Below are 24,767 nucleotides of genomic sequence, written 5' to 3'. Positions count from 1 at the left end.
CAGAGCTGGCATAGGAAAAATATTATCCCGTGGAAACTCGAGCCTCCAGGAGCAGATTTAGAAACTAATTAGCTCGAAACTCGGAGCATGAAGAAAATATCTGAAGGATAACACATCCCCTCTTTCCTTCTTTCCTGACATTTCCCTGCTTTGTGCAGGCTGATGCTCCCCACCACACTTATTTTAGTAGAATTACTCCCCAGCAAGCTGGGTGATGGCAGAAAATAGCAACAAACAACTGCATCCAGCAAGGGGGTTACTGGGCAAAGGGAGAGGGAGGGAATCTGTTACCTTCGAGCCCACACCACCCACGAATTTATTAAAGTGTCAGGAGCAAGCCTTTAAGGTAAAAAAACCAGCTGACCCAGAATTCCCTGATTATTGAAAATGAATCCTTAATAGAGGCAAATGGACAAGAGCACAATCTCCTCGCTGCGTTCGCCAGTCAAAATTAATTGGGAAGTGGCTGATTGGAGAATATTATATCCTCTAGTGAACTGAAAATGCTGGGGTTTTGGTTGGGTTTTTTTTTTTTCCTCTGAAACCAAGAGTGGAGAATTAAATTAACTCTGAGGTTTGTTTGCTCAGGGTAGGCCACCAAAATGGATTAATTAATCATCATTTATGAACACTCCATAACGCAGAGCCGTCAGCTCTTCAGAAAACTGCTGGAATAGCAACATGACAGGAGAAGAGTTATAAAAACAAAGTGATAAATTTCCTGCATCTCCAATCTATATCAACCTGCCTGGCACTTTCTTGCAGTTCTGAAGCAAATATCCCGGTGCAAACTCTTCCTTAGAGTTTATAAGAAGAGACTTTTCCTTCCTCTGCCTGTAGACTATGAAGGGCCATGTCAAGGATAACAGGCACAATCCATCCCATCATCCCAAGCACAGTTAGAGCCAGGCCTTGTTTAACCACATGAAAGAGAAATGTCTTATCCAAACTAAAAATCATTTTGACCTTTTTTTCTTTTTGGCCTCTATAGCCCTGCTTCATGTTGAGTGTGAACTAAGCCAATCGTACCCAAAACCAGTTTAATCTGCTCTACTTCTTTAATTTGAACTTGGGTTTATTCTTGAGCCTGAACTGAATAGATTTATTTTTTTCTGAGAGAGTTTACAGTCTAAGGAAGTCTTTTCAATGAGAAAACATAGATGGCAAGAAAACAAATGCCTATATCATGAATTTCACATGCCCTCATAGTAAAAAAAAAGAAAGCCATTTTATTTAACTGTAAACTTTTTTTAAAAAAATAAATATATAACTAATAGATGGAACTGATGGATTGGAACTTCCTAACAAGTTTCCTTCATCTTGGACCCTGCACATCCATGGTGTCAAAAATGTGTATAACCTGGGAAACAGCTGCTGGGTTGGAATATGGTCATGACTCGGCCTTTATTTCAGAAGCAGAACTTGGATAAATATTAGAAAATAAAAATAAAAAAAGCAAACCTAGCAGCTTTATTCTCACAGGGAAAGGAACAACGCACAGCATTTTTCTGTCAATAATAAAGAATTCATTTAAAGCATAGCAACTAAATAATGGAAAAGTAGAAAGCGTTCCCGGGTAAATGAGAAACAATTTTGCTCTTTGAATAGGGAATTTTAACACAACATAGATGCTCTTTTGTACAGCTGTCCCAAGGCCACGTCCCACCACTGATGGACAGCAGCTTCCCCTCCCATCCCTGGGAACGCTTGGGCTGGAAAACAGACCCAGTAATGAATACGGGCACGGGAAATAAAACATCATTCAACAGCTTTTTGTTTCCCCTTCAATCAAAGGCAAAAACGTTTCTTTCCAGACACCGCCTTTGTTGCTTTCTTTAGAGATATCATGTTCGGAAAATATTTGATTATCCTGTCGAGAAGGTTCAAATAGAAAAAGATGTGCAGAGAGGAAATAGAGTAAAAGTTAAAACAAACAAACAAACAAACAAACAAACCAGGCGGTGATTTTCAGGCGTATAAACGATTTCGCTTCGGCGGCAGAAGGGTCATGAATATGAACAGCGCCGAATTCCAGAGTTGTCATTATTCAAATTAGTGCTTTATCAACACAAAACTCTCTCCCTTCCCCGGTTCCTCTGGGCGCTGCCGCCCAAACAGCTGCGTGTTAAGGACCGGAGCATCCCGGGATTCATCCCCGGGAACGGGGCTCTGGCTCACGAGGTACCAAGTCTGTGACCCCCAACGGGAGGCTGCTCGGGCTGGGAAATGGCTGAAACGCTCCAAAGGGAAGGAGGCACGTCCAGCCTGGCCCGGAGCTGCTCCGGGTTAGCAAGGGAGCGCTTGGCAGTCGGGCATTCCTCAGCTGGGACATCCCGTCGCGCATCCAGACGGACGGCAGCACGATCCCCGTCAGGAGAGTTCGCTCCTGGAGCAGCCAGGCGGCGTTTTCTGAGCACGACGGGGAAAGGTGGACCAGCAAACTTCATTTTTCTGGGAAATGTGCACGCGGGAGAGGAGCTGGGCAGGAAAAGCGCTCCCATGGATTTCCCAGCGTGTCTCTGTCACGCACGAGGCTGAGCTGTACCCCCGGTTTGTTTGGCATGCATCAATCCCTCCCTCCCTTGCAAATCTTACTGAGGAGGTGCAAAAGCAAGGGAAAATGTTCTTAAAGACGGTGAGCAACAAGTTCCTCTTAGAGGAGCAGGATTCCCACATGGGCCCTATCCCTGGATCATGGGCTGTCCAGCAATGGGTCGGGGCCAAAGGACGAGCAGGAGGAAAGGACCTTAAAGGGAACACTGATCCTATTTAATTCTGGAATGGCTGAGAGAATGAGGTGGAGCACATTTACACATAAGTTTTGTTGTTGACTTCTCCATGGCAAGTGCTTGATTGACAGATAAGAAATCAAGCATCGACATCAAGAAATCATCCAATGTTTTATTTCCCCACGTGGGATTGCCATCCTTGAGACTGGGTGCCATTTCAGCTGGAAGCTGGAGCACTAACAGGGGTGGAGCAGTTTGAAAACCCCACTGAGTTCAACACTTCTCACAAACTCCTCTTTAAAGCCCTGTCCACACTCCAGGACCTACAGCAGTTGGCAGTTCTCCAGGGTGAACCTCCCAAAAAAATCCAAACATGTTTTTCCAGTCTCAAAGTAGACTAACATCCTAGTGCCCTCCAGAGGCAGGTGGATAATCTTTGTCCAAAACTATGTGCTTTTGGCCAAGACTATACTAAGTTTGGCGATTACAGGAGGAAACAAACCCCTACACTCTGCATCAATAGCTGTGCATCAAGTGTGAGCACAGAAGGCAGTTTCAGGGCACTCCAATATTGGTTTATAGTCCAATAATTTCAAAACAAGCCCCTTGTTTTTCTCTGCTACCTAATCTACATTTCATTTTATATATAACACAAGCACGCATATGCAAAAATTGCAGGTAGAGAATACACTATAGATGCATAATTTCTGGATAGAACTGATTTTAAAGAGCTCTGGAAACAGGAACCAGAGAGTGAAATGGTGTGGTGGTGCTGCCATTGTTTGTAAATTAATCTCATGTCATAGGTGTGACCAGTTCAGGTTTGTCAATCAGTCACTCACCAAATATTATGGTTTAGGAGCAGAGGAGCTGGCAAACAGCCCAAGGCAGAATGTGGTTTCTGTTGGGGTCTGTCAAGTGAAGGCTGTGTAAAATACCTTTCTTTCCCTCTACCCACCCAGCCTAGTGGAAATAATATGGTTTAGCAGCCAGAATGGCACATTAACTTCACAGGTGCTCTCAGAAATTTAGGACCTCTGTTCTCCTGTCACCTCTTTCTTGAGAACACAGCTACTGCAGACCACTGAGGGCACCTCTGAAACGTTAGTACAGAGCAGGCAGCAGAAAACAGGAGGGAAAAGCTCATTACAACTGTAAAAATCCAGATTTCCGTGGTCTGAGGGCCACAGGTCTCCATTCAGATCCATGTAATTCCCCAGCCCCAGCCCCAGCCCATTGCATTTTCCATGGATTGGTGCATGTGCATGGAAGCAGACTTTAGTGCCCATCCATACAGTAAAAACCCCCCTCCTTTGTCTCAAGTGATTTGGAGGCAGATAGCAAAGAATTAGCCCTGTTTTTATGCCATGAATAATGCATCAGATCTGGGGGTTTCTCACTCCAAAAAAGATCAACGGAGCAAAAGAAGACAGGAGAGAGGTCCAAGATCTTTTGACTCCATAAAAACCGATCAATTGGATCTTTTAAATGGGTTGGCAGCCCAATGAAACTCCTGAAATAAAGGTACTTGTAGGAAATAGGTATTAACTTAACACTGAAAGAAAGTCTCCTCCATTTTCAAGGGTAAACAAAGCATGAGGAGCACACAGATTTACTTGCAGAACTCCATTTGCTGCAAATCATATTAAATGTCATTGGCAGACCTGTGAGCACTCATCAAAAACCACTTCAGAGACAGGATTATATCCCCCATTAACATTTCCTACAAGTGTTTTCATCACTTAGTTTGCAGGAAGCACTTGTCACGTTTTGAGGAGCTGAACTCTAAACTGGGAAGGATAAGTTTGTGCTGGGTTTTCTGGGGGAGAAGAGGGTGATTCATTACCTTCCCTATAAGTTTCTGAGGTACTACATAGAAACATGCACCAGGTTTAGGGTAATTTTTCATGTTCATTCTGTGTCAAATACTTTTGGTCATAAAATGCACTGGCTCTGGAATCCACCAAGTCAAGCCAGCAGCAAAAAGAACTTGCACAGTTGCCAACCTTGGCTCAACAGAGGCTCAGAACAGAATAAAAGTGAGGGATAAATTACTTTCAGTGGGATAAAGTGTGCACACTGCAAACCCACTGCAGAGGGGCCATGAGGGACACTCTCCTAAGCTCCATCAGTCTCCACCTTATAGAAGTACTAAAAGCCTTGTTAATAATTTAACAAACTAATGGACGTGTTTTTAAAGCTTGTGGACTCTCATTTAGAGAAGCACCACGTTGGCAGAGCGAGATGGGGAGAGTGGGAAGCTTGTGGCTTTTTATCCCACAGGGATTATGAAAGTCAGGAGAGCACAGTGTGCTCTGGACAAGCTTGGGATTGCAAAAAAACAACAAAGGGAAAACTTCATCTCCGGGTGGATCAGTGGTAACAACCTTCACGAGACACATCTGAGTATTTTGCAGACATTTTAGGCATGAAGGTCCCAAATTTTGAGACTCAGCCCTTCCCACCAATTTAGCTGCTGGGAAGCCTGGGTGCCACCCAGCTGAGACACGTGTTTCCAGAGCTCTAACTCAAGGACCAGGGTGCCAGGACAGCCCGCCTGGTTTCCAGCCATAAACTACCCTCAGCAACAACAGCACACACCTTGATATTCCAAGGATTGCCTCAAACTACATCCAGCTCCCCCCAGGACATTAGAGAGGAAAAGAAACCACAACTCACTGACCTGGACGTGTCTCCTGCTGCAGCTTTCCAAAGAGGAAGGGGCACATGCTGCCCTGCAGCCTCTCCCCTTCTGCCTGCACATCACTTTGTAAGCTCACACTTCCCATTCCTCATCATCCAAACCAGGGCTCACCTGCACACAGATATGTCTCTGCAAATCAAAAACCATTTACCTGTGAATCAGCTGTCCTCAGACCCTTAAATACTCTTGGCTCATACCCCCAACCCCTGCCTGCAGCTGGAATCAGATTCCACTGCCATTCCATCCTATCCCAGGCCGACGTGCTGAGAAAAACAGCCAAGTAACAACACCCAGTTTATGGCACCTTCATAAACCTAAATAGTGGCAATCTAATGAACAGTTGCTCTTTTCAAAAATCAGTAAGACAAGAGGGCATGGTCTTGGGCTGTGCCAGGGGAGGTTTAGGTTAGATATCAGGAAGAAATTCTTTACAGAAAGGGTAATGAGACATTGGAATGGGCTGCCCAGGGAAGTGGTGGATTCTCTGTCCCTGGAGGTTTTAAGATGAGACTGGATGTGGCATCAGTGCCATGGGCTGGGAACCACAGCGGGGTTGGATCAAGGGTTGGACTTGATGATCTCAGAGGTCCCTTCCAACCCAGCTGACTCTATGATTCTATGAAACCAGGCCCTGCAGCCAGAGTTTAACCACCTCAGCCCTGAAATGAAGCTTTGGCTGCACATGCAAGGAGCAGAGCTCCCTCAGAGGTGCTGGGGACTCCTCACAGAGGGGTCCCAATATGCCAGCACCTCACCTGCCCAGGGGCGAGGAACAGGGGAGGAAAGAGGAGGAGGAGAAGCGTGACCAGTTTAACTTTTCCACTCTCTTCTTTCGGGTTCGGGTGGGAGGGGAGAGGGTCTGGCAAAGCTGCCAGGAGTCCCATGACTGGAAGCCCCCTCCCCTCTTGCCTCCCAGATCAGCATCTTCATGACCCACCTGTCCAACTACGGCAACGACCGCCTGGGCCTCTACACCTTTGCCAACCTGGCCAGCTTCGTCAAGAGCTCCACCAACCTCAACCTGCAGACGCTGCCCCCGCTCCAGCTGGCCCACAAGTACTTCCAGCTCTTCCCGGAGCAGACAGACCCTCTCTGGCAGGTAAATGCCACATCCCCTCCCTCCTCCCATCGCAATCCGCCTCTCGGAATGAGAATTTCTTCAGGTAAAAAGGGGTCTTTCGCTCGCCGGGTTTTATTTTGCCTTCACAGGTGGTAGAAAGATAAGGGGAGGAATAATATCCCATATTTCTATTTCGTCCTTCCTTTTTGCATCCTCATGTCAACCAAAAGCATCTTGACACCCCAGAAAGTAATGCCTTCGGAGGTTTCCTTTTTAACTTCGAATGGAAACTTGATTAAATCAATGTTTTAAAAAAGCTCGATTAAATCAAAGTTTTAATCTTTCTTTTCCCCCCCTCTTTTCCTTCTCTTTTCTCCTAACGACCGAAATTAACCCTCAGCCATGCAAAACCATCAGACACACGCTGTGGGGTTTTACTCCTCGGTGTAACTAATGCTGTGCATTTAGACCCTGCAAAGATTGTTCAAGCAAAAATTTAGGGTGGTGCGATGAACCCAAACCCCTTTCCTCCCTCAGAACCCGTGTGACGACAAACGGCACAGGGACATTTGGTCCAGAGACAAAACCTGCGACCACCTGCCCAAATTCCTGGTGATAGGACCCCAGAAGACAGGTAAGAAGCCATAAATTGGTAAGCCAAGTTTTGTACCCGTGGGTTTGTGTCCTGTAAACAGAAGACAGCTCCCTGCCGTGGAGATGGTGCTCTTCTGATCCCTGTGGAGTTCTATAGTTTGTGCAGTAAAATTGCTTCGTTCACCAAAAAAACCCCAAAACATTCCTGGGATTTTAAAGTGTGCTTATTGCACACAGGATGGGTAGCCCTGAGACAGGCCATTCATTCCTAAGAACAGACTCCCAGGAAAAACACACCGAGGACAAAAGTGCAGTTCTGGGAGCCCCAAGAGCATCATCCCACAGTCAGAGCTTTTAGAAACTTTCTGGAATGAATAAAGTCAAAGGTGCTTTTTTCTCCTATTTCTAATGGCATCCCTTTTTGTTACCTTAGGAACAACAGCCCTTTACTTATTCCTTCTGATGCATCCTTCCATTATCAGTAACCTCCCCAGCCCAAAAACTTTTGAGGAAGTTCAGTTCTTCAATGGCAACAACTACCACAAGGGAATTGACTGGTAAGGAGAAGAACAAATTCATTATTAATACATGGAAAATGACAATGGAACAATTCCAGAAGCATGTATGACACCACCATAATTACTTGATGAATTTGTTATGCTTGGCATTATCAGACAGAGGGAGAGTCTAATTGGTTATGATGGGACATTTAATCAAGTCCTTAATTTTGTTTAGATACTGCAGTAACAATTTCCCGATTTTTCACACCAAGATTTTCCATACAAGAGCCAGCTCAGGCATCATTTCTGTCTTCATGCTGAAGAGCATCTCTGTATCTGCACTGAGTTACACCCTTTTCCTTCAAAAGTGGCTTTTCATGAAGTAAGGTTTGATTCATCTCTCCATGAGAATCCATCCAATCAATTTTAAACAGAATTCGAAGCCAAAATTCAAATCTCACATTCCAAAAGCGTCCAAAAGCAAAGATTTGTCAGCTCCAAAATGAAGTACTTCAGCGATGTTAAAATTAAATGGTTGACACTTTGAAGCTTTTCCCATTTTTTTTATCCTGCAGCTAAAACTGAACTCACTCCAGACTGGTGAAAGATATCCCTTTGACACCGGACTTATTAGCAGAAATCCCATCCGTCAAAGGAAAGACCTAATTACCTGACTTCGGGGTGGCTTTAGCTATTACCAGCACCACCTAAGAGCCAAAATTCATTCCCCTTATTCCAGCCTGGAGTGAGTGGAGAAATTCAATTTTGCTTCTGCAGGATTAGGTCTGAAAACCCACCTTTTCACCTGCCACGAAATGGGAAGCGCGGGGACACGGCCCTTTTTGTGCTGCTGCTGATTCTAACAGGTCTCCTCCCCTCCCAGGTACATGGGTTTCTTCCCCACTCCTTCCAACGTGACCACCGACCTCCTCTTCGAGAAAAGTGCCAACTATTTCCACTCTGAGGAAGCTCCCAAGAGAGCTGCTTCCCTCATCCCCAAGGCCAAGATCATCACCATCCTCATCGACCCGTCCGACCGGGCGTATTCCTGGTACCAGGTACGGGGATGACGGGGCAGGGGATGACGGTCGGCATCGGTTGGGATTCGTGGCCTTGAGCAAGGAGCAGGATTTCTTGCCAAGCCTCTGCAGCCTGGGGAAGCAGGAGGGTGCTGAGTGCCAGCTCTGGCAGGTGGCACCTGTGACACCGGTGTCACACACGATCGACCTTCCCGGCACGGAGCTGCCACCGGCAGTGAAAAAACAGCTTTGTCTCCATCACAGCTGACAGCGCCCGGAGGGAAAGCTGGGCTGCACACCCAGGGAGGGACACGGGGAGGAGGAGAGTGGCCCAACCAGGAAATCACAGCTCTTGCTGCTGAGGATCTGGCACCTCGTCCCTCCCTGCTGTGAGCTCAGCAACACGTGGCTGGGTACACACGTACACGGCACCTTCCAAAGTTTCCAAGGAGTTCAAAAGAGCTGTGTCTAGAGAGGCTGGCTTCTTTTCCCTTTGGAAACAAAAGCAAGCCCGCTGTTCTCCTGTGAAATCTCTAGGATGCTCCTTCTCTTGCCTTTTACTGAGCCCACACCTTTCCCTAACAAAATCTGCACTGTTTAAAAAGAGCTCCTTTAAGAGACATGTTTAACCCTCCACGTGAAATACAGATATAGGAAAGACTAAAGCAACGTCAGAACAGACACAAATTAATAATGTTGCAATAAGCGTGAAATACACCATTTCTGGTGGCTAGAAAGTTCCGCAAGGAACAAAACAGGGCCTAAGGCTGCAGTTTGCACCCTTTTAACATCTCATTTGCACCCTGTTACTCTCTCATTTGCACCTTCACAACTGCCAGTGCAGAGCAGTAAAGGAATCCCGCCTGCTTTGGCAGGATTTGACTCCTGGGCTCCCAGGGGAACCCCTGACTGAACGGGGGTTCTGGTGCCTTGAAGCCCCCCCCCCCCCGCTCCTACCTGGCACAAGTGGCACCGAGGGGCAGGTCTTGCAAGATTTAAGGCTCAACCTTCAGCATCCTTGTGACGCGTCCCCAAATATCTCCCGGCAGCACCAGCGCTCCCACGAGGACCCCGCCGCCCTGAAATTCAACTTTTACGAAGTGATCACGTCCGGCCCCCGGGCGCCCTCGGAGATCAGGGCCCTGCAGAAGAGGTGCCTGACCCCGGGGTGGTACGCTGTGCACATCGAGAGGTGGCTGTCCCACTACCCCGCCTCCCAGGTAACGCCCTCGGGGTTCCCTTCCGGCACCAGCCAAGGCTGCTGGCTCCCAAGAAACAGCAGGAAGCTTTGGTCAATTCATTTGGAAAACACCAGGGCTTTTTCCCAAACAGAAATTTCACCCTGCTTCCCACTCGCTCCCTTTCATTAAAAAAAAAAAAAAAAAAAAATCTTTGATCCTGGTATGGGATTGGCTTTTCTTGGGGTTGCAGCAGAAATTTCCTTCTTTTGCCTCATCTCCCTTCGGGTATTTTATTGTGCTGTCTTTTGTAATCTTTCCCATGGAAAAATTTACCTAAGCTAATAACACCAATAAAATAACCTAAGGCAAACCTTTTAGTACCACAAAATGCAGACATGGGCACTCTTTCTCCACGGACATGGTCACACGCCAGTCCGTACGTCTGCCTACTGCACCCTCTCATTAAACATTCAGGGGCACGGCGACACATTTCTTGTCAAACCACTTGTGTTTCACAGTGATGGTGATTAATTTTACAAGACACACGACAAAATGCTCCCGTTGCTGATCAGGTGGCACACACGGAGTGCACTCCCAGTGCCTGCTAATGGGCGCTCAGTAACGTGCATTCGCCCCGCCTGGGCACTCAAAAACTTAATAATTCATAATAAGCCCTCACAATAAATACAAAACAAGCCTGCCCAGAATAGTTATCTGCATTGCTGCTTGGTATTCCAGCAGTCTGCGGGCATATTGTCTTACTGTTTGCTTATGGGGGTCAATGCACCTTTACATCGCAGTAATCTTTAATTAAAAAACAAAATACCCAGCCCACTGCCAACAATTTTGCAAGCCTTTACGGTTGATAGGCTGGTGGGAAGTTCCAAATAAATTGCCACCATATCGCTTTTGAACATGTAATTATCTTGTTCTGAGCATTTAATTCTACAATATATATATATGACCTTTTGTTGTTTTTCATATTCCGTGCCAGATCTTCCACAGACACATCATAAGCCTCAATAATATTTTACATTCTTTCCTTATCTCTTTTTCTCAGAATTCTCTGAGACTCAGGTGTGGCTTGGGAGGTTTAACTCTTGCATTTGAACAAGAGGCACACACAGAGTTACAAAGGCGCCCACTTATAAAAATTCAAGCCAATAAAATAAAAAGCATACCTAAAGAGAAGTCCACCCACATGAATGTTGTTAGCACTGTCCAAAGTCACGTGCTAACTTAAACCCAGGCTGTCACAGGAGGGAAACAATGCCATCATTTTGTGAAGCTTTAGTCCTGTTTCTAAAAATCTGCCCCATTTACCCCTGCAGTTGCTCATTATTGATGGACAGCAGCTGAGGAGCGACCCGGCCACTGTGATGGACGAAGTGCAGAAGTTCCTTGGAGTCTCTCCTCATTATAATTACTCTGAAGCCCTAACGTGAGTCTACTCCCTTTTTTTACCTGCCCCATGGGAGCAGGAGGTACATCCCCTCCCACCCAGATCCCGGGATCATGAGTTACAAACAACCAACACATTATGACAACGATAATTTTGCAAAGCTCAGGGTTTTCCTATGTCAGTCTGCAGGAGCTGGCAGCTGTGGAAAGTTCAACTACATGTTTTTACCCCGTTCAGACAGGAGCCCCAATGGCAGAGGCTGGCTTAGAAGCTCTCACTCCCTGATCCCATTTTCACGTGTGGCTGAGACTCCTGCAGGGGTGGGAGTGGGCTGAATTTCCCTCTCCCCTCTTAATCCAGCAGAAAGTCATAAGAAGCTTTAGCATGGAGCCTCCCCACATGAGCAGCAGCATCTTCCCACAGCCCGTGGGCCTGGGCCATCCGTGGGCTGGGAAGCCTGGCATGGCAGGGGAGGCCTCTCCGAGTCACTGTGCGAGCAGAGAGCACCAGCCTGCACGTGGGGTGGGGAGCAGAGAAGCCTCCACTCGCCTTCCCTGCAGGCAGGTAGCAGGAACACTGTGGGAAAAGCAGGCCTTTGGACTTTGCAGGTGCCCCACACCGCTCCTCTCCGCTCACAATTACCGTTCAGTGCTATTTATGTCGCGGGCACGGAGCGGGAGTTCAGCGCTTAAGAGAGTTGCTCTGCCAAAAGCTTTCTCCAGAGGGAAAAAAATTTGGATTTCAGGATGTAATTTTTTAAGTCACTGGCTTCCGAAGCGGATGAAAGGGAGGAGGAGTTTGAGTTCAGAGCTGAGCTACTGATGTTTGAACAACTGCTGCTGCACATCTGCAGTGCCTTCTGCTAGGTTTTTAAAATACACACCCACAGACATAGATCTTCCTTTCTGGAACTAAATTAAAGTCAGTGGAGTCACACAGCGGGGAAAAATTTGGCCTCTCCTGCTGGTTTGGACAGGAAAAAATGGATTGTAAACAGATCTATAAAATTATGCACTCACTGTTTCGAGGCATCAAGAATGCAAATGTACCTCGGAAGCACGCACGGGTTTGGGATGGAGGAGAAAAATGCGTTAAACCCTGGAGTCTCTTTATGGCAGGACTTGTCAAAGTGAAAAAGATTGCACAGGATTGTTCCTAGTCATTACTGCCTAACAAGTGCACACCACACATCTTTAAAGTTGTCAGGAAGCAGCCCGAGGACCCAGTCCTGCAACACCAGTGAGCAACAAGTCCATCACCCTGAGTAATGAGGGGAAAGTCTCAGAGGAGGGTGAAACCAGCCCAGGCAGAGGGGAGGTGCTACCAGAGCCGTGGAAGGAGAGCAGGGGGCACACAGAGGCAGGGCTGCAGGAAAATACAGGATTAGGGGAGTGTGCTTAAGGAAATCTCTCTTGGAGTGCTGCTACATTTTGTCAGGCTAAGAGGAAGCTCCTGGTGGCAGCATCGCTCACCCCTGCACCCGCCCATCCCCGAATCCTGCCTCTCCCATGGGTTTACTCTGCAGGAAGAGAAGGTAACCAGGCCTGGGAAGGTTTCTGCTGACTGCCTTAAAAAGCTCCCTTGTAACCTTAGCCTCAGGGCTATCACTATTTTTAAATAAATACTTCCACTGTGCCCAATTATGTTTACAGAAGACCCGAGAGTTTTGTGAGACCCGAACACAGCGGGTTGAATTCAGCCTGAGCTGTCTCGCCCTCTTTTCCCCTACCCAAATTTGCACATCCTCTTCATAATGTTCAGTATGCTTCTTCTGGGGCAGAAATATGGTTTGGGGCATAGTTTTGCAGTTTTCCTTTTACCCAGCACACTGTATTGCTGCTCCTCTTGGGAAATTAGTGCAAGGCAGCAAAGCACTTCACCGGCAACCAGCAGATGGGAAAGGCCACAGCAGAAATGAATCCGTCATCAATGTACCCATTTAATCAATGATTTATTTGTTTTTAATTGATACAGCCACCGAGACAATTTAGGAAACAAAGGTCAGGCCTGCAGTAATAGGCTAGGAAAGGAAAAAAACCCATGAAGAAGGTTCACCCTTCTGCTGAAATAAGTTCAGTTCTGCACAGCGGCGAATTGTGGGTGCGCTCGTGCCGCACAGACAGAGCCAGGGCAAGAAGGTGCTCTGTAACTAATTACCTCCCTGTGCCAGCCAATTACACTTCATGCTCTTCAAACATCTGCTGAACAGCAGGAATGCAGAGCATTCCAGTGTTTTATGCAATGCTGCAAGTCCCACGGCCATGAATTCCAAACTTAACGCCACGTGCTGCTCATTCCTTAGTGGGTGAGTGCTTTAGAGCCTTAATCTAAAATTCCTCTGTCTCCGGATTTCAGACATCACAATCAAATGGTGTATTTCAGATAAGGCTACTGAGACAGTGTTTATGCTCAATGCCATCTTTGGAATGAAAATGGTATTTGGATCTAGTGATAGGGAACAGCAACTGCCCAGGTGAGGTTGAACACCCAACCAGTAATTCATTCAGGAGACCTGTAGATCAACCCTTCAAACTTGTACCCTGTGTGCTGACAAGCAGAATAAACATCTACTCAGAGTAGGTAAATCACAGTGGGAAAAAACTCCCTGCCTTGAGCCACTTCCAAGGCAAATTTGCAGGAAAAAAATGGATCCCCAGAGTTTTCACAAGAGAGGAAAGCTGTTTCCCACTCTGTCCTCAGAATTCCACTCATCTAGAGAGAGGTGTGCAGCGATATTTGTGGGCTAACACTGATGTCTCAGTAGCTGAGAGATTCTTCTGTGGTGAGGTCTTCTAAAATATATAATCCTCTATAGGTTTGACCCTCAGAAAGGCTTCTGGTGCCAGTTACTGGAAGGAGGGAAAACAAAGTGCCTGGGAAAAAGCAAAGGTCGGAAATACCCGCCAATGGACCAAGAGGTAAGGGCTTCCCAGAGATTTACAGCTTTTAACATAGAGCCTGTGTTTGGCTCCCAAAATAGAGACGCGCTGATTTATTTTTATTTTATTAATTTGTTATATTTCCACTTTAAAAGATCAGGAGCAGGAGATGAGCTGCCTCCTGTAAGAGCCCCTCTCTGGGAGCAGTGCAGGGATGCAGGAAGCAGGGGCTGAAATCTTTCTTTCTCTAACCCTTGCTGTGTTTTGTTTTTTTTTCCCCGCCCTCCTCCAGTCTCGAGCGTTTCTGTCCAGCTACTACAGAGACCACAACGTGGAGCTGTCCAAGCTGCTGCACAGGCTGGGGCAGCCCCTGCCCTCCTGGCTGCGACAGGAGCTGCAGAAGGTCAGGTAGCAGCCAGGGGCACCCCGAGAGCAGGACCATTCCCTTCACCGCCAGACCCCCGCTTCTCCGACTCACTCGTGATCGTCAGTGCCGGACCTCATGGACAACGCTCTTCCCAGCAAAAACAAAACAACAGGTCACCGAAGAATGATTGAAAAAAAATAAAAAATAATCCCCCCCAGACCCGACAGCCGTTCATATGCACGCGCTGACAGTTCGCAGCATCGACCCCTTCCGTCGGCTTCCAGGAAATAACCCGGAGCTCCGTGGCATTACCCCTTACCCAGGCCGGGATTCGTGCATAGCCCAGTTCCTCTCTCCACCAGGAAGTACCAGAAACTGTGTGTAGGACAAATTGCAGTCTGTCAGGACACGAGCAAAAGGATGGGAACATCTCTCTCTGGACCCTGAGGTTGGTCATCCCCTGGGCTTTTCCCACATCTGTTTTTCAGTCCTTTTACACTCCGAGCAGGCCATGCAAGCAGTGCCCTGCCCATAACCCAACACCAGACATTTTGCCTCTCTCTGGGGAGCAATGTTTATGCTCTGAAGCCTTCAGGGATGGGGTGAGTCGTTTAGGGTCCTGGTCTGTAAACTGTCACAGAAAAATAACTCCAATGACCCTTTTTAAGGGTTTGAACCCAAACTACAGTCTGTTGAAGCAAAATTCTCTCCGTGGGCTGTTGTGGAGTTGAAAGGACAAACACAGGCAGTATATAGCACATATACATGCATGATGTATATATTTTAATGCCTCGGTATCTACCTGCTGTGCATCTAGATCAGACACGTCCTTAGCTTTATCTGCTTTTTGTGCCCATAGAGAAATGACAGGGTGGTTTACCAAAACCATTATATGAACTGTGCTTGGGACTCAGACATGTAGGGCCAAGGTCAGCGAGGCTGGGCAGAGACTCACTGGGAAATTTAAACTGAGGGAGCAAAGACCCTTTAGGCATTTTAGCCTTGTAACACTTTTCCTCAGGAAAGAAAAACCTGGCAAAACTTTGCTATACATCCTTTATGCAGCCCCAAATGCAGCGGGTTTTCATTTTCAAACTTCTCTGTCTTTCTTAGGCACAAATAATTTCAGGTGCTGCAGAGGCCTTATGAGTTCCTCTCCCCGTGGATTTGATCCTTACCTCCCAGCTTAGGAGACAGAACTGTTCTTATATTTTGACCAGGAGGACTCTACAAAACGAGCCAGGGCAAAATAAATGCCAAACAAAAGGAACTTTATGTGGGATTTTTGGGCAGAGGAGTCATTTACATACTTTGTATGTACCACACAAATCCCTTATCTTTAGCACTGATAATGCCAAAGGTCACTTAGTGTGATGAGAGCTTCAGGTAAGGAAGGCTTGCTCAGTGAAGAAGATCTAAATCAACCATTTGGTAGAATTTTAGCTGTTAAAATGCATTAGAATTGGCTCATCATTAATTAAAAGAGGACTTCCCAACTCCTTGATTAAAAGCTAAATAAACATGACATTGGTTTCAGGAGTTTTTCAAGGACATGAGACCAATACCATAAAAATCTAAAAAAATTAGTTCTCATTCTTAGCTTTTCATTTGGAAAGGAAGGAAGCCTGTCTCTCCCAACCCTCAGCTCTGTGACAGCATCATGTCCTTAAAACACACCAGATATTTTTATACCCCACTGGTACTTTTTCCAGTTTGAATGGGCATCGCATTTCCGAGAGATCTCGTGTCCCGTTGAAAACCGACATTTGAATTGATTCCATTATGTGTCATAAAGATGAAACAACAGCAGTTCAAAGTTTCATTCCTTCCACTTGTAATGGGACCCATCAACATGGAATGTCTCTGGACCGGCCTAGGATAGAGGAGCCTTTGTGAACTACCAGTAAATGATCTCCATTTCTTTCATGCCTTTCATATCCCTGACCACGTAATTGTCGGGATTCTTAAAGACCAGCAACACAAAACACAATAAAAAATGAAACATTTATTCATGGCAAGGGGGTTGTAGCTGGGAAAGACAGTGCTGGTCCTTCTTTCCTGTTTATAAGGCACAGGATTCACGTCCTTCACATGGTGCAGGCTGCAAATCCGTAAGAGTTTTACACACTGGAGGGCTGCAGCTGCAGTTTGCTCCCATTCCCCTGGAAACAGGGATTCTGGGAGCTTTGCCACACTGAGGATCTGACCCTACAGGCCAGACACAGACATCAGGGCCTGTGGCAGCATATTTGATGATTAAAGCAGGACCTCAGCGCTTGGGGAAAACCCAACTCCCATAACTGAGGTTGTCTTCGAGCGCGGAGCAATCAGAACGGAACCCAGACCCTCCTAAATTATGCACTGACCTCTCAAGGTCTAAAATAAAGTTGTGGGATTAACTGCTCGTGGATGGTTTCTAATAAAACAAATTTCCTCTCTGATAGGGGATCAGGCTGCTGAGTGTCCCCTCAGACAGGTGGAATTATAAACTCTGGAAGGAGGGAAACAAGTGCTGATGGATCCGGGCTCTCTGATGTGATAATGAGGCAGCAGGACGTGCCCTCAATACAAAAGCAGGAGCTGAGTGTTTTCTCCTCTTCCCTCTCCTCCTTTCCCTTCCCATTCCTTCTAAAGTTTGAGCCAGTGAAATGGGGGAACATGCAGCCCCTGAATGGTCAGCCAAGAATAAATTGGATGCGGGGTGCTCGTTTCCCCTCAGCTGGGCCACCCTAGGGTGAGACATCAAGTCCAAACCAGCCACTTAGTATCCACCAGTAGCTAATTTTCTTTATAATGAGTTAAAATTGATGTTTATGAAAGGTGTGTGAGCGTGTGACAGCCATGTAAAACGGGTCCAACACAGGTACAGAACTCAGCAGTGGCCGAGTGTCCAATTCTACTGTAGTTAAGTAAGATCCATTTTGCTTTTTCTTTTACCTGAGTGTATGTTCATGGGACAGGAATTTCCACCAGACAACATCTCTCACATTGTCCTTATTGTCTCTTTTTGTCCTTCCAGTTCATCCTTTTAGCGTGACTGCAAAGGTGTGGACCTGCCTATGGATTCGACTCCTCCATCCCTCTCCTTTCCAGAAAAGCTACCAAAAAAATAAGGATTTGCAAGCAACACAGATTCCCAAGTGTTCAGTGCTCCAGTGACTGGATAACTTTTATAAGACTTATGACCATTTCTGTAGTATTTCAGAACAAGAGACATCCTGTTGATAGAACTGAAGGAAACACTTCACTGCCTTGCCCAAGCTCTTTTTTTAAAAAATTTTTCTTGCCCCTCCTACGTGACAACAGCAAGTCCAGTTGAACGAGTACTTGGTGTTGAAGCAAAGGGAATCAAAATAAATTTTGATCCCTCAAAGTATTTTTGTTGGGGGGGTGGTGGGGGGGGGGGGAGGTCAAAGGCTGTATTTGTTGGAATGGTTTTAAATAATTGACGTGCACACACCTGATTGCCGGTTCTTCTCACTGCCGCAGAATAAACACTTCTGAGGGTGTATTACAGAGCGCTTTTCTTCTGTCCTTAAATCCCCCTTCCCGTTTTCTGAGCCCAAATCTGCTCTTCAATAACCTCTGCCACGTATTTCGAGCGCTCTGTCTCAGCTTCTCCCGCCTCAGCATCTCCTCGAGGCGACACAGCAACGTGGGATTTACGCCAGTACGGGGAGTGCCACTCAACTTCTCTTCCTTCTCCTCCTCCTCCTCCTCCTCCTCTTCCTTCTCCTCTTCCTTCTCCTCCTCCTTCTCCAGGCAGGCAACATGAATGCAAGGCAAGTCTGACACTCCAATATTTGTCACGCTGCACAACGTGCATTTCTGGGCCCGCCTTCCCAAAGTTCTGCCTCCCTGCACCCAGTGGGAGGTGGGGGACACACAGGCAGCCCCACCCAAGCTCTTGCTCTAATTAATAATAATTAATAATAATTTCCCCTTGCTCTGTTCGAGGAACTTTAAGAGGCTCTGGTTTCAGCTGATGCAAATCGCCCAAACCCTGCACTCAGAATTGCCCCTCCTCCAAAAATCTCAGAATGCTTCTACTTTTTATTATAAAATATTCATTTGTTTTACAGATCTATGTCAGGGTGAGGTTAAATCATCTCAGAGTCGAGGATTCTTAGTACAAACCTTACAGAATAGCAAATTACGCCTCTCTAGATCTTTTATCATCACACAAATTACAAGTGACACTACAGTAATCTGAACACCAGTTTTGGCTTTTTTTTTTTTTTCCCCAGATCTGCTTGGTCCTTGCAGACAAGGGAGACACGCTAAGTGAAATATTCAAAGTATTTCAGGACTTTAGATCTCTTTGTAAAAAAAAAAAAAAAAAAAAAAAAAAAAAAAAAAGATAAAAACTACTTGTTGGTCCTCAGCAACTAAAAATTAACCAGCTTTCTATCATGTCTTTTAAAAGCCCTCACAGACATTCACATCCCTGCTACTTTGGACCCCGAGTGCCTTTATAGAGCTAAATGAAGTGATTACTGGAAAAAAATAATAAAAGAATAAAAAGAAGAGAGCCAGGTTGTTTTCCTGTCACTCACAGATCCCTGTCTTTTCTTGGCCACCACTTGTATTCCCTTCATATTCCCTGGGTGGCAAAGGAAACCATGTGGAAATTGCAGCTGAACCTGAAAGGTTTTGGCCTGAACCAGAAACCTTTCCAGGCTCAGCTGAGTTTCCTGCCTGAGTCTTATTTAGTGAAACGATAGCAGAGTTCTGTCAAAAATTTACTATTTCTATAAAATTCATTAAGGTTTGTATTCTCCCCTCCTAGAACCAGATTATTCCCTCCCAGAACCTGGAAACCTGAAAGCACTAAATAAACTTCTGAGCTGATCTGTTTGTGAAAAGGGCTTTTTCCGTGTGCAGTTTGCAAGAGGAGAGGAGAGAACCACTTTGTCAGGCACGTAAATATCCAAATTCCAGTTAGAAACTGATTTATAGAGTTGCAGAAATGAATTCTGCATATGATTTATACTCCCATTTCCGCTCATGAAGAATTAAAGGCTTCCCAAGGGAAAGCAGATCGGTGTTTGCATTTCGGTCAGCTGCAGCTGCTGCGTGGGGAGGAAAACATCCCAAACATCCAAATAAACGCCACTTTGGGTTTACAAAGCTGTTTGTCCTGCTGCAGCCAAGCCTAACCAAACACAGGCCAGCTTTCCAGCGCTCCTATATTTCTTTGGGAATGGGAATGGGACGTGTTCATACACAAATCTGCCTCCACCGCAGGAGGTCAGCGCGGCTGATGAGCTGGGAGTCGGAATCACCTCGGGCTTTTTGTCAGAGGTTATTTTCAGCCAGGGGAAGGTCAGCAGTGGGTGGAGTGGGATTCCTCCATCTAAGCTGCAATTCCATAAACTGCTACGGGGGCTGAAAAATGCGGTTTATAATTTGGGAGATAATTGCCTGCCATTCAATTGATTTTGCACTCGCTGCTTCTCTAGCTCTGCCGTCTTGCAGAACTTATCTGCAACACACATTCCCTGTTGGGTAATTTAACTTCCCCTCATAGCAGATCCAAGAAAGAGCTGGATATACAAGGGGATGAGTTTTCACAGCACTTGCTCTGAGGCAGATATTTATTTGCAGAGTTTTTCCTCTAATTTTTTTTTCCTGCGTGTGTTTCCCCGCGTTTGCCTCGGCCGGGGAATCATCCCCGTATTAATCTGCACGCCCTCCAAAGGCACACAATTCCCATCAGCATCGGTGACAATTAAATATGCTCAGGAAGGAGAGAATGAACCCACCCACAGAAAATGTTATTTAATGACATTGTAGCCGCAGCACATCCTCCTGCAGAGCTTTGTGTAATCACACCGAGTAAGCAAAGAGAAATTGTTCTGCAACGTGGAGCGTTTAAAATTTCATAAAGCAATCTGATTTAAAAAGGAAAAAAAAAAAAAAAAAGGCAAAAATCACCTTTCAGGTACCTTTTTATTTTAGGAGAAAGTTTTCTGTCTTAGATATTCTTGTTTTCTCCCTTCCCACAAGGCCATCTTCCTTGCCTGCTTCCCCTCCATTTTTTCCTACTTACCCGCCCTCCTTGGGGCTACTTCTATTAATTTACCTGTAAATCTCAATCCCAACTGAATTTCTTCCCTGACTAACTTCTGCTCCCAGCCTCCAGAGAGGAAGAACGCAAATCTCCCTAGTGAGCATCATCTTTCATTTCCTAGACCATACTGGTTTTAATTACTTTTAAATAGCCTAGTTAATTAAGACACATTCTAGGAGTGTGTTGAGGATCTCTTTGATGTCACCAGCTTTCCTGCATTATTCCCACACTTTTTCCCACTGTTCCCAGTGCCCAGAACCCATTTGTAAAGCAAGGCAGAGCGGGATGGCACCACGTGTAAATCTGCCCTCATTAAGTTGGGAGCTGCAGTTCAATTATAAATTGTCATCTCAAGCAGGAGGAACATTTTTATGGATCCTGGTTCACCCTCTGCAGACTTCAGCCCTTTCCAGTGGCTGCCACACAGAACACACTCCAATCTGTCAGCTGCCTGGAAGAGGAGAGAGCTGAGCCCGGGGACCTAATTCCCTTCAATCTTCTTAAAAGATATGATCCGATACCTGAGGATAAAAGCTTAGGAATGTCCAGGGAGGCAATCCCAAAGCAGCCAGGACAATCGGAGCGGACAGGCAGCTCGGCACAACACCAAACCCCATTTTTCCAAAGGTCAGACACACACACCCCCAGGAAGCCCCTTCTTTTCTTTCCCTCCACGTTAGAGAACGTGGCAGAAGAAGCCGCATTTCGGGGCTTCCCTGGGTGGCTGTAGGAAGGTTTTGTGTCGGTGCTTTCACACCGACCACGTTGTCAGGGTCTTTCTGAAGCCCATTCCGTGACAAGCAATTTTTTTTTTTCTCCCTTCCCATGTGGGACAAGCTGAGAGACAAAATTTTGACGGGGGTGTTTTATACTGGTGGACATCTCGCAGCAGCGTTTGGGCTCTGCCGTGGAAAACATCTGTACAAGGGAGAATTTTTACGGCCTGCTCAGCAGCTGAAGGTTTTAGTGCAGATCCTAAATCACCACTTCTGTAGTGCTGCAGATTTTTTTTTCCCCCCCAAATAGCTCTATATTTTCATAAACCCCAAGTGCTCTCGCTCAAGGCTCGGCACGTTCACGTAGCAGAGCCAACCACTAATCAGGCGACGAGGTGAATCGTGCAGGGCGAGCCTATGAACGAGCTCAGGACAGAAACCTGAAGGTGATTTTGTGAAATTAGAATGCTCATTTATAGGGAAATCCTTAAAAGAAGGATGCTTTTCCTATGTCTTCCACAGAACATTGTTTGACAAATCTTGGGTGCTAAAGCAGAAGTGTCCTTTGCAGACCCTTCTTTCCTGTGGACCTGTTTAATACTGGCACATTAAACAGGTTTTTATTTGACACATTAAAGAAGAATAATTCTGGACATTTAACAGTGACCCAAGGAAGGCATTATAAAATTTGCTAATGTGCAGTAAAACTACTTTCCTAGGTGCCCAACCTTAAGTACATCCATTTTCTGGTTTCCTTCCAACATTAAGTGTTGCACTCCTGCGCCTCCAATTACAGAGCTTAGCACCCACTTGAAATGACTCTTTTGCCCACAGATAATTCCATCACATTTTGGCTGCCTTCTCCACTGGCCACCTGTTGATTAATTGTCTTAGGAATTTATTCCTTCATACCTCCCATCCTTCTATGTAATAAAAGTGCACAGGAAAACACAGCAATAAATAGGGAGTGACTAACACATCCTGAAGGGGAAAGCCCTTCTTGGAGACAGGGTTTTGCCTACAGTAAAGGAAGTCTGGAGCCCTAGCAAACCATCTCAGGAAAACCAAGACCCTTAAATGATCTTTAAGGTCCTTTCCAACCCAAGCCAGTCCATGATCCTCTGAACTGCCATGAAAAAGCCAGCTGACAGACCTGTGGCATTTCCCACATTAAAAAGCATGTTCAGTTCACCCTCACAGGGAACAGCTTTCGTGAACTTTGCCAGAGGGTTAAGCTTGAGTCTAATTTAAGAGGCAACTGCAATGTATTATTTTAGCGAGTGAGAGGAGCAGAGAATTGGCAGCAGCGTGAAGTGCGAGGCCTCAACAAAGGGAATTCAGTGGTGGATGGATTGGATATCCTACCTGGAGAGGCACTTCCACGGGGACAGGTTCAGAGGAGCAATTGCCACCTTTAAATACTCTGTGTTACTGAATGTTTTAGGAGTGCTGGAGGAGGGAGCTGGTTTCAGACACGAGCCAGACCGCTGGAAGCCAAACCGGGAACCAGCAGAGCTTCACCAGGAATTCCCATTGCTGTGGGAGCCCCTGGGCTCCATGGACAGGGTCACCCCTGGAGGTCCTGCCCCCTCTGACAGCAGAGGGCTTCCTTTGGTTGCAGAAGTGCCTGGGAAAGCCAAAGCCCTGCTCCTTGCAGCACGGAGCCCACGCTGCGTGTGCCTCGCCGTAATTAGCTCGAGGAATCGCACCGTCGCTCTCCAGCTTCCCAAAATAATCAAAAGCTGTGGGAATCCAAATCTGATTTCAAAAATGCTTCTCTGAAGCTGGAATCATTCAGGGTTTAAAAGAGTAATCCTATTATGGTGGCAGAGTTTAAAAGCTTTCCCTTATCCGCTGGAGCAGAGATGACAGCCAGCGGAACGACCGGATACCCGCAGCGGTTAGACCGGGCTGGAAATGCTTAGGAGGAACCTCTGGAAAACTTGGGAGGAGCCCCTGGAAAACCCAGCCATGTGGCTGGGTACAGCCAGGGCACAGGAGGACCATGTCCAGATCTACACTTTTAGCACCATGGGAAACAGAAAATAGGGATCAAAGGAGAAAGTAGGAATCAAAGGAAAAAGCCGCGCTAATCTCAAAAATCCCAAATCACCGCTTCAGGAATAAGGAGCATAATGCCCTAAAATCCTCTGGCTGATCCCAAGAAGCCAGGATGACTCAAGGGTCTTGAGTCATAGACCACGCAGGAAAATACACTCCACTGAATGGAGCTGAATGGAGCAGAGCTGAAATAAGGCGATTAGGGCTGGAAATAACTGCAGGTACTCGCAACGTTTGAAGGAGTTTTCTCAACTGCAGCAGCTGAAAGTTCCCAGAAAAGTTAAATATAAATAACACAGACCTCGAAATCAGAGACTGTGCCTCAAAGCAGCTGCCAACTCAAAATGTAATCACAGATATGGTGCCAGAAGTACATTTTCTTTGCTTTGTCTCCTCACAGCATCTTGTGTTGGTGGGTAAAAAACCAAACTCATCACTAAGGACAAAATCAGGGAATCATCGAGGTTGGAAAAGATCTTTAAGATGATCAAGTCCAAATGCTACTATTAAAAGAGAAAGGGGAGGTGGGGAAAGCTTTGGCAAGACATTAGTTAAAGTTTATCCAAATTTAGCTAGAAACCAGCACAGCATTCAACCTTTCCTTTCCTTCCATCTCTAAATATCTTGCAAATGTTTAACAGCAGATTCACAAAGTAACCTTTCACTTTTTTTTGGGCTGGTGATGAGTATTTCTTTACTCAATTGAAGAATGGGAAGTGGGATAAATATATGTACATAGCTGCTGAGTTTGGGAGGTTAAAAATAAGATTCCTCGAGATGCAAAAGTTCCCCCACGTGTCAGCCTTTGTTTCACCAGCCCAGCAGCAAAGGAGGCACTTTTAATTAAGTGCAAGGCACGTATGGAAAACTGAGCCCGAGAAACAGGGAGAGACAGGATTATTATAATCCAATGAGACACAATGAAATGCAGGAATCAAAGGCTCTTAGTGGCACAGAACTTGTCAGAGCCTTGAAGTGGGTATTTGCACTTTATTCTGACACGCTGCAGCTTCTTCAAACAGACAGAGCTTTTTCAGAAGGAATGAAAGGATGACAGAGACGTTCAGGAATCACTTGGAAAAAAGGAGAAATAAGCTAAACCAGCACAAAACAACGTGACAGCAGAAGAGTGTTCCTCAAAAAACCCAACAAAACAAAGCCCAGAACAGCCCAGCAGCACTGATGATGACATTATTTTGAAATCTTTGCTCCCAGTTGTGTCTCAATAATAACCTTTCAAAGGATCAGTATTAGATACCAGAAGGAAAGCAGCAAGCCTTTGCCTCCTGCAAAGATGATTCCAGGGATTGCCTGGGAAACAGGGAAGTTGGGGCATAAACAGTCAACTTGCAGATCCATTTTGTGCCTGAGCTCCAACTTTTATTTTCAGGGGTTTGGTTTTGTTGGTTTGGGGGTTTTTCTGGGGGCAGAATGGTCTTAAATTAGGTATTTGTCTCCTTTGGGACTCCCTGCGAAGCCACA

General features: G+C 46.0%; 1 protein-coding gene across 2 annotated transcripts in view; it reads left to right on the top strand.

The window, feature by feature from the left end:
- The window catches only part of NDST4 (N-deacetylase and N-sulfotransferase 4), a 67,052-nt gene extending 48,649 nt beyond the window's left edge, over positions 1–18,403 (top strand). Inside the window, exons 7-15 of one of the 2 annotated variants that reach the window (XR_007907339.1) lie at positions 6,350–6,532; positions 7,031–7,127; positions 7,521–7,644; positions 8,471–8,645; positions 9,656–9,826; positions 11,119–11,228; positions 14,005–14,107; positions 14,361–14,883; positions 17,455–18,403. Coding sequence is in view for 1 of the 2 variants with exons in the window: in XM_051804898.1 (XP_051660858.1) it covers positions 6,350–6,532; positions 7,031–7,127; positions 7,521–7,644; positions 8,471–8,645; positions 9,656–9,826; positions 11,119–11,228; positions 14,005–14,107; positions 14,361–14,480 (1,083 nt within the window). In the remaining variant the exon portion in view is untranslated. Of the gene's footprint in view, positions 1–6,349; positions 6,533–7,030; positions 7,128–7,520; positions 7,645–8,470; positions 8,646–9,655; positions 9,827–11,118; positions 11,229–14,004; positions 14,108–14,360; positions 16,637–17,454 lie in introns of those variants that run through there. The other variant, XM_051804898.1, reaches the window with a different exon arrangement.
- Positions 18,404–24,767: the final 6,364 nt, after the last annotated feature.

This window comes from Manacus candei, unplaced genomic scaffold (assembly GCF_025592945.1).
Source record: "Manacus candei isolate 608988 ecotype Guabito, Panama unplaced genomic scaffold, ASM2559294v1 h1tg000062l, whole genome shotgun sequence".
Classification (NCBI taxonomy): domain Eukaryota; kingdom Metazoa; phylum Chordata; class Aves; order Passeriformes; family Pipridae; genus Manacus; species Manacus candei.
Note: the sequence above shows the minus strand (reverse complement) of the source record. Positions and strands in the feature narration are given on the sequence as shown.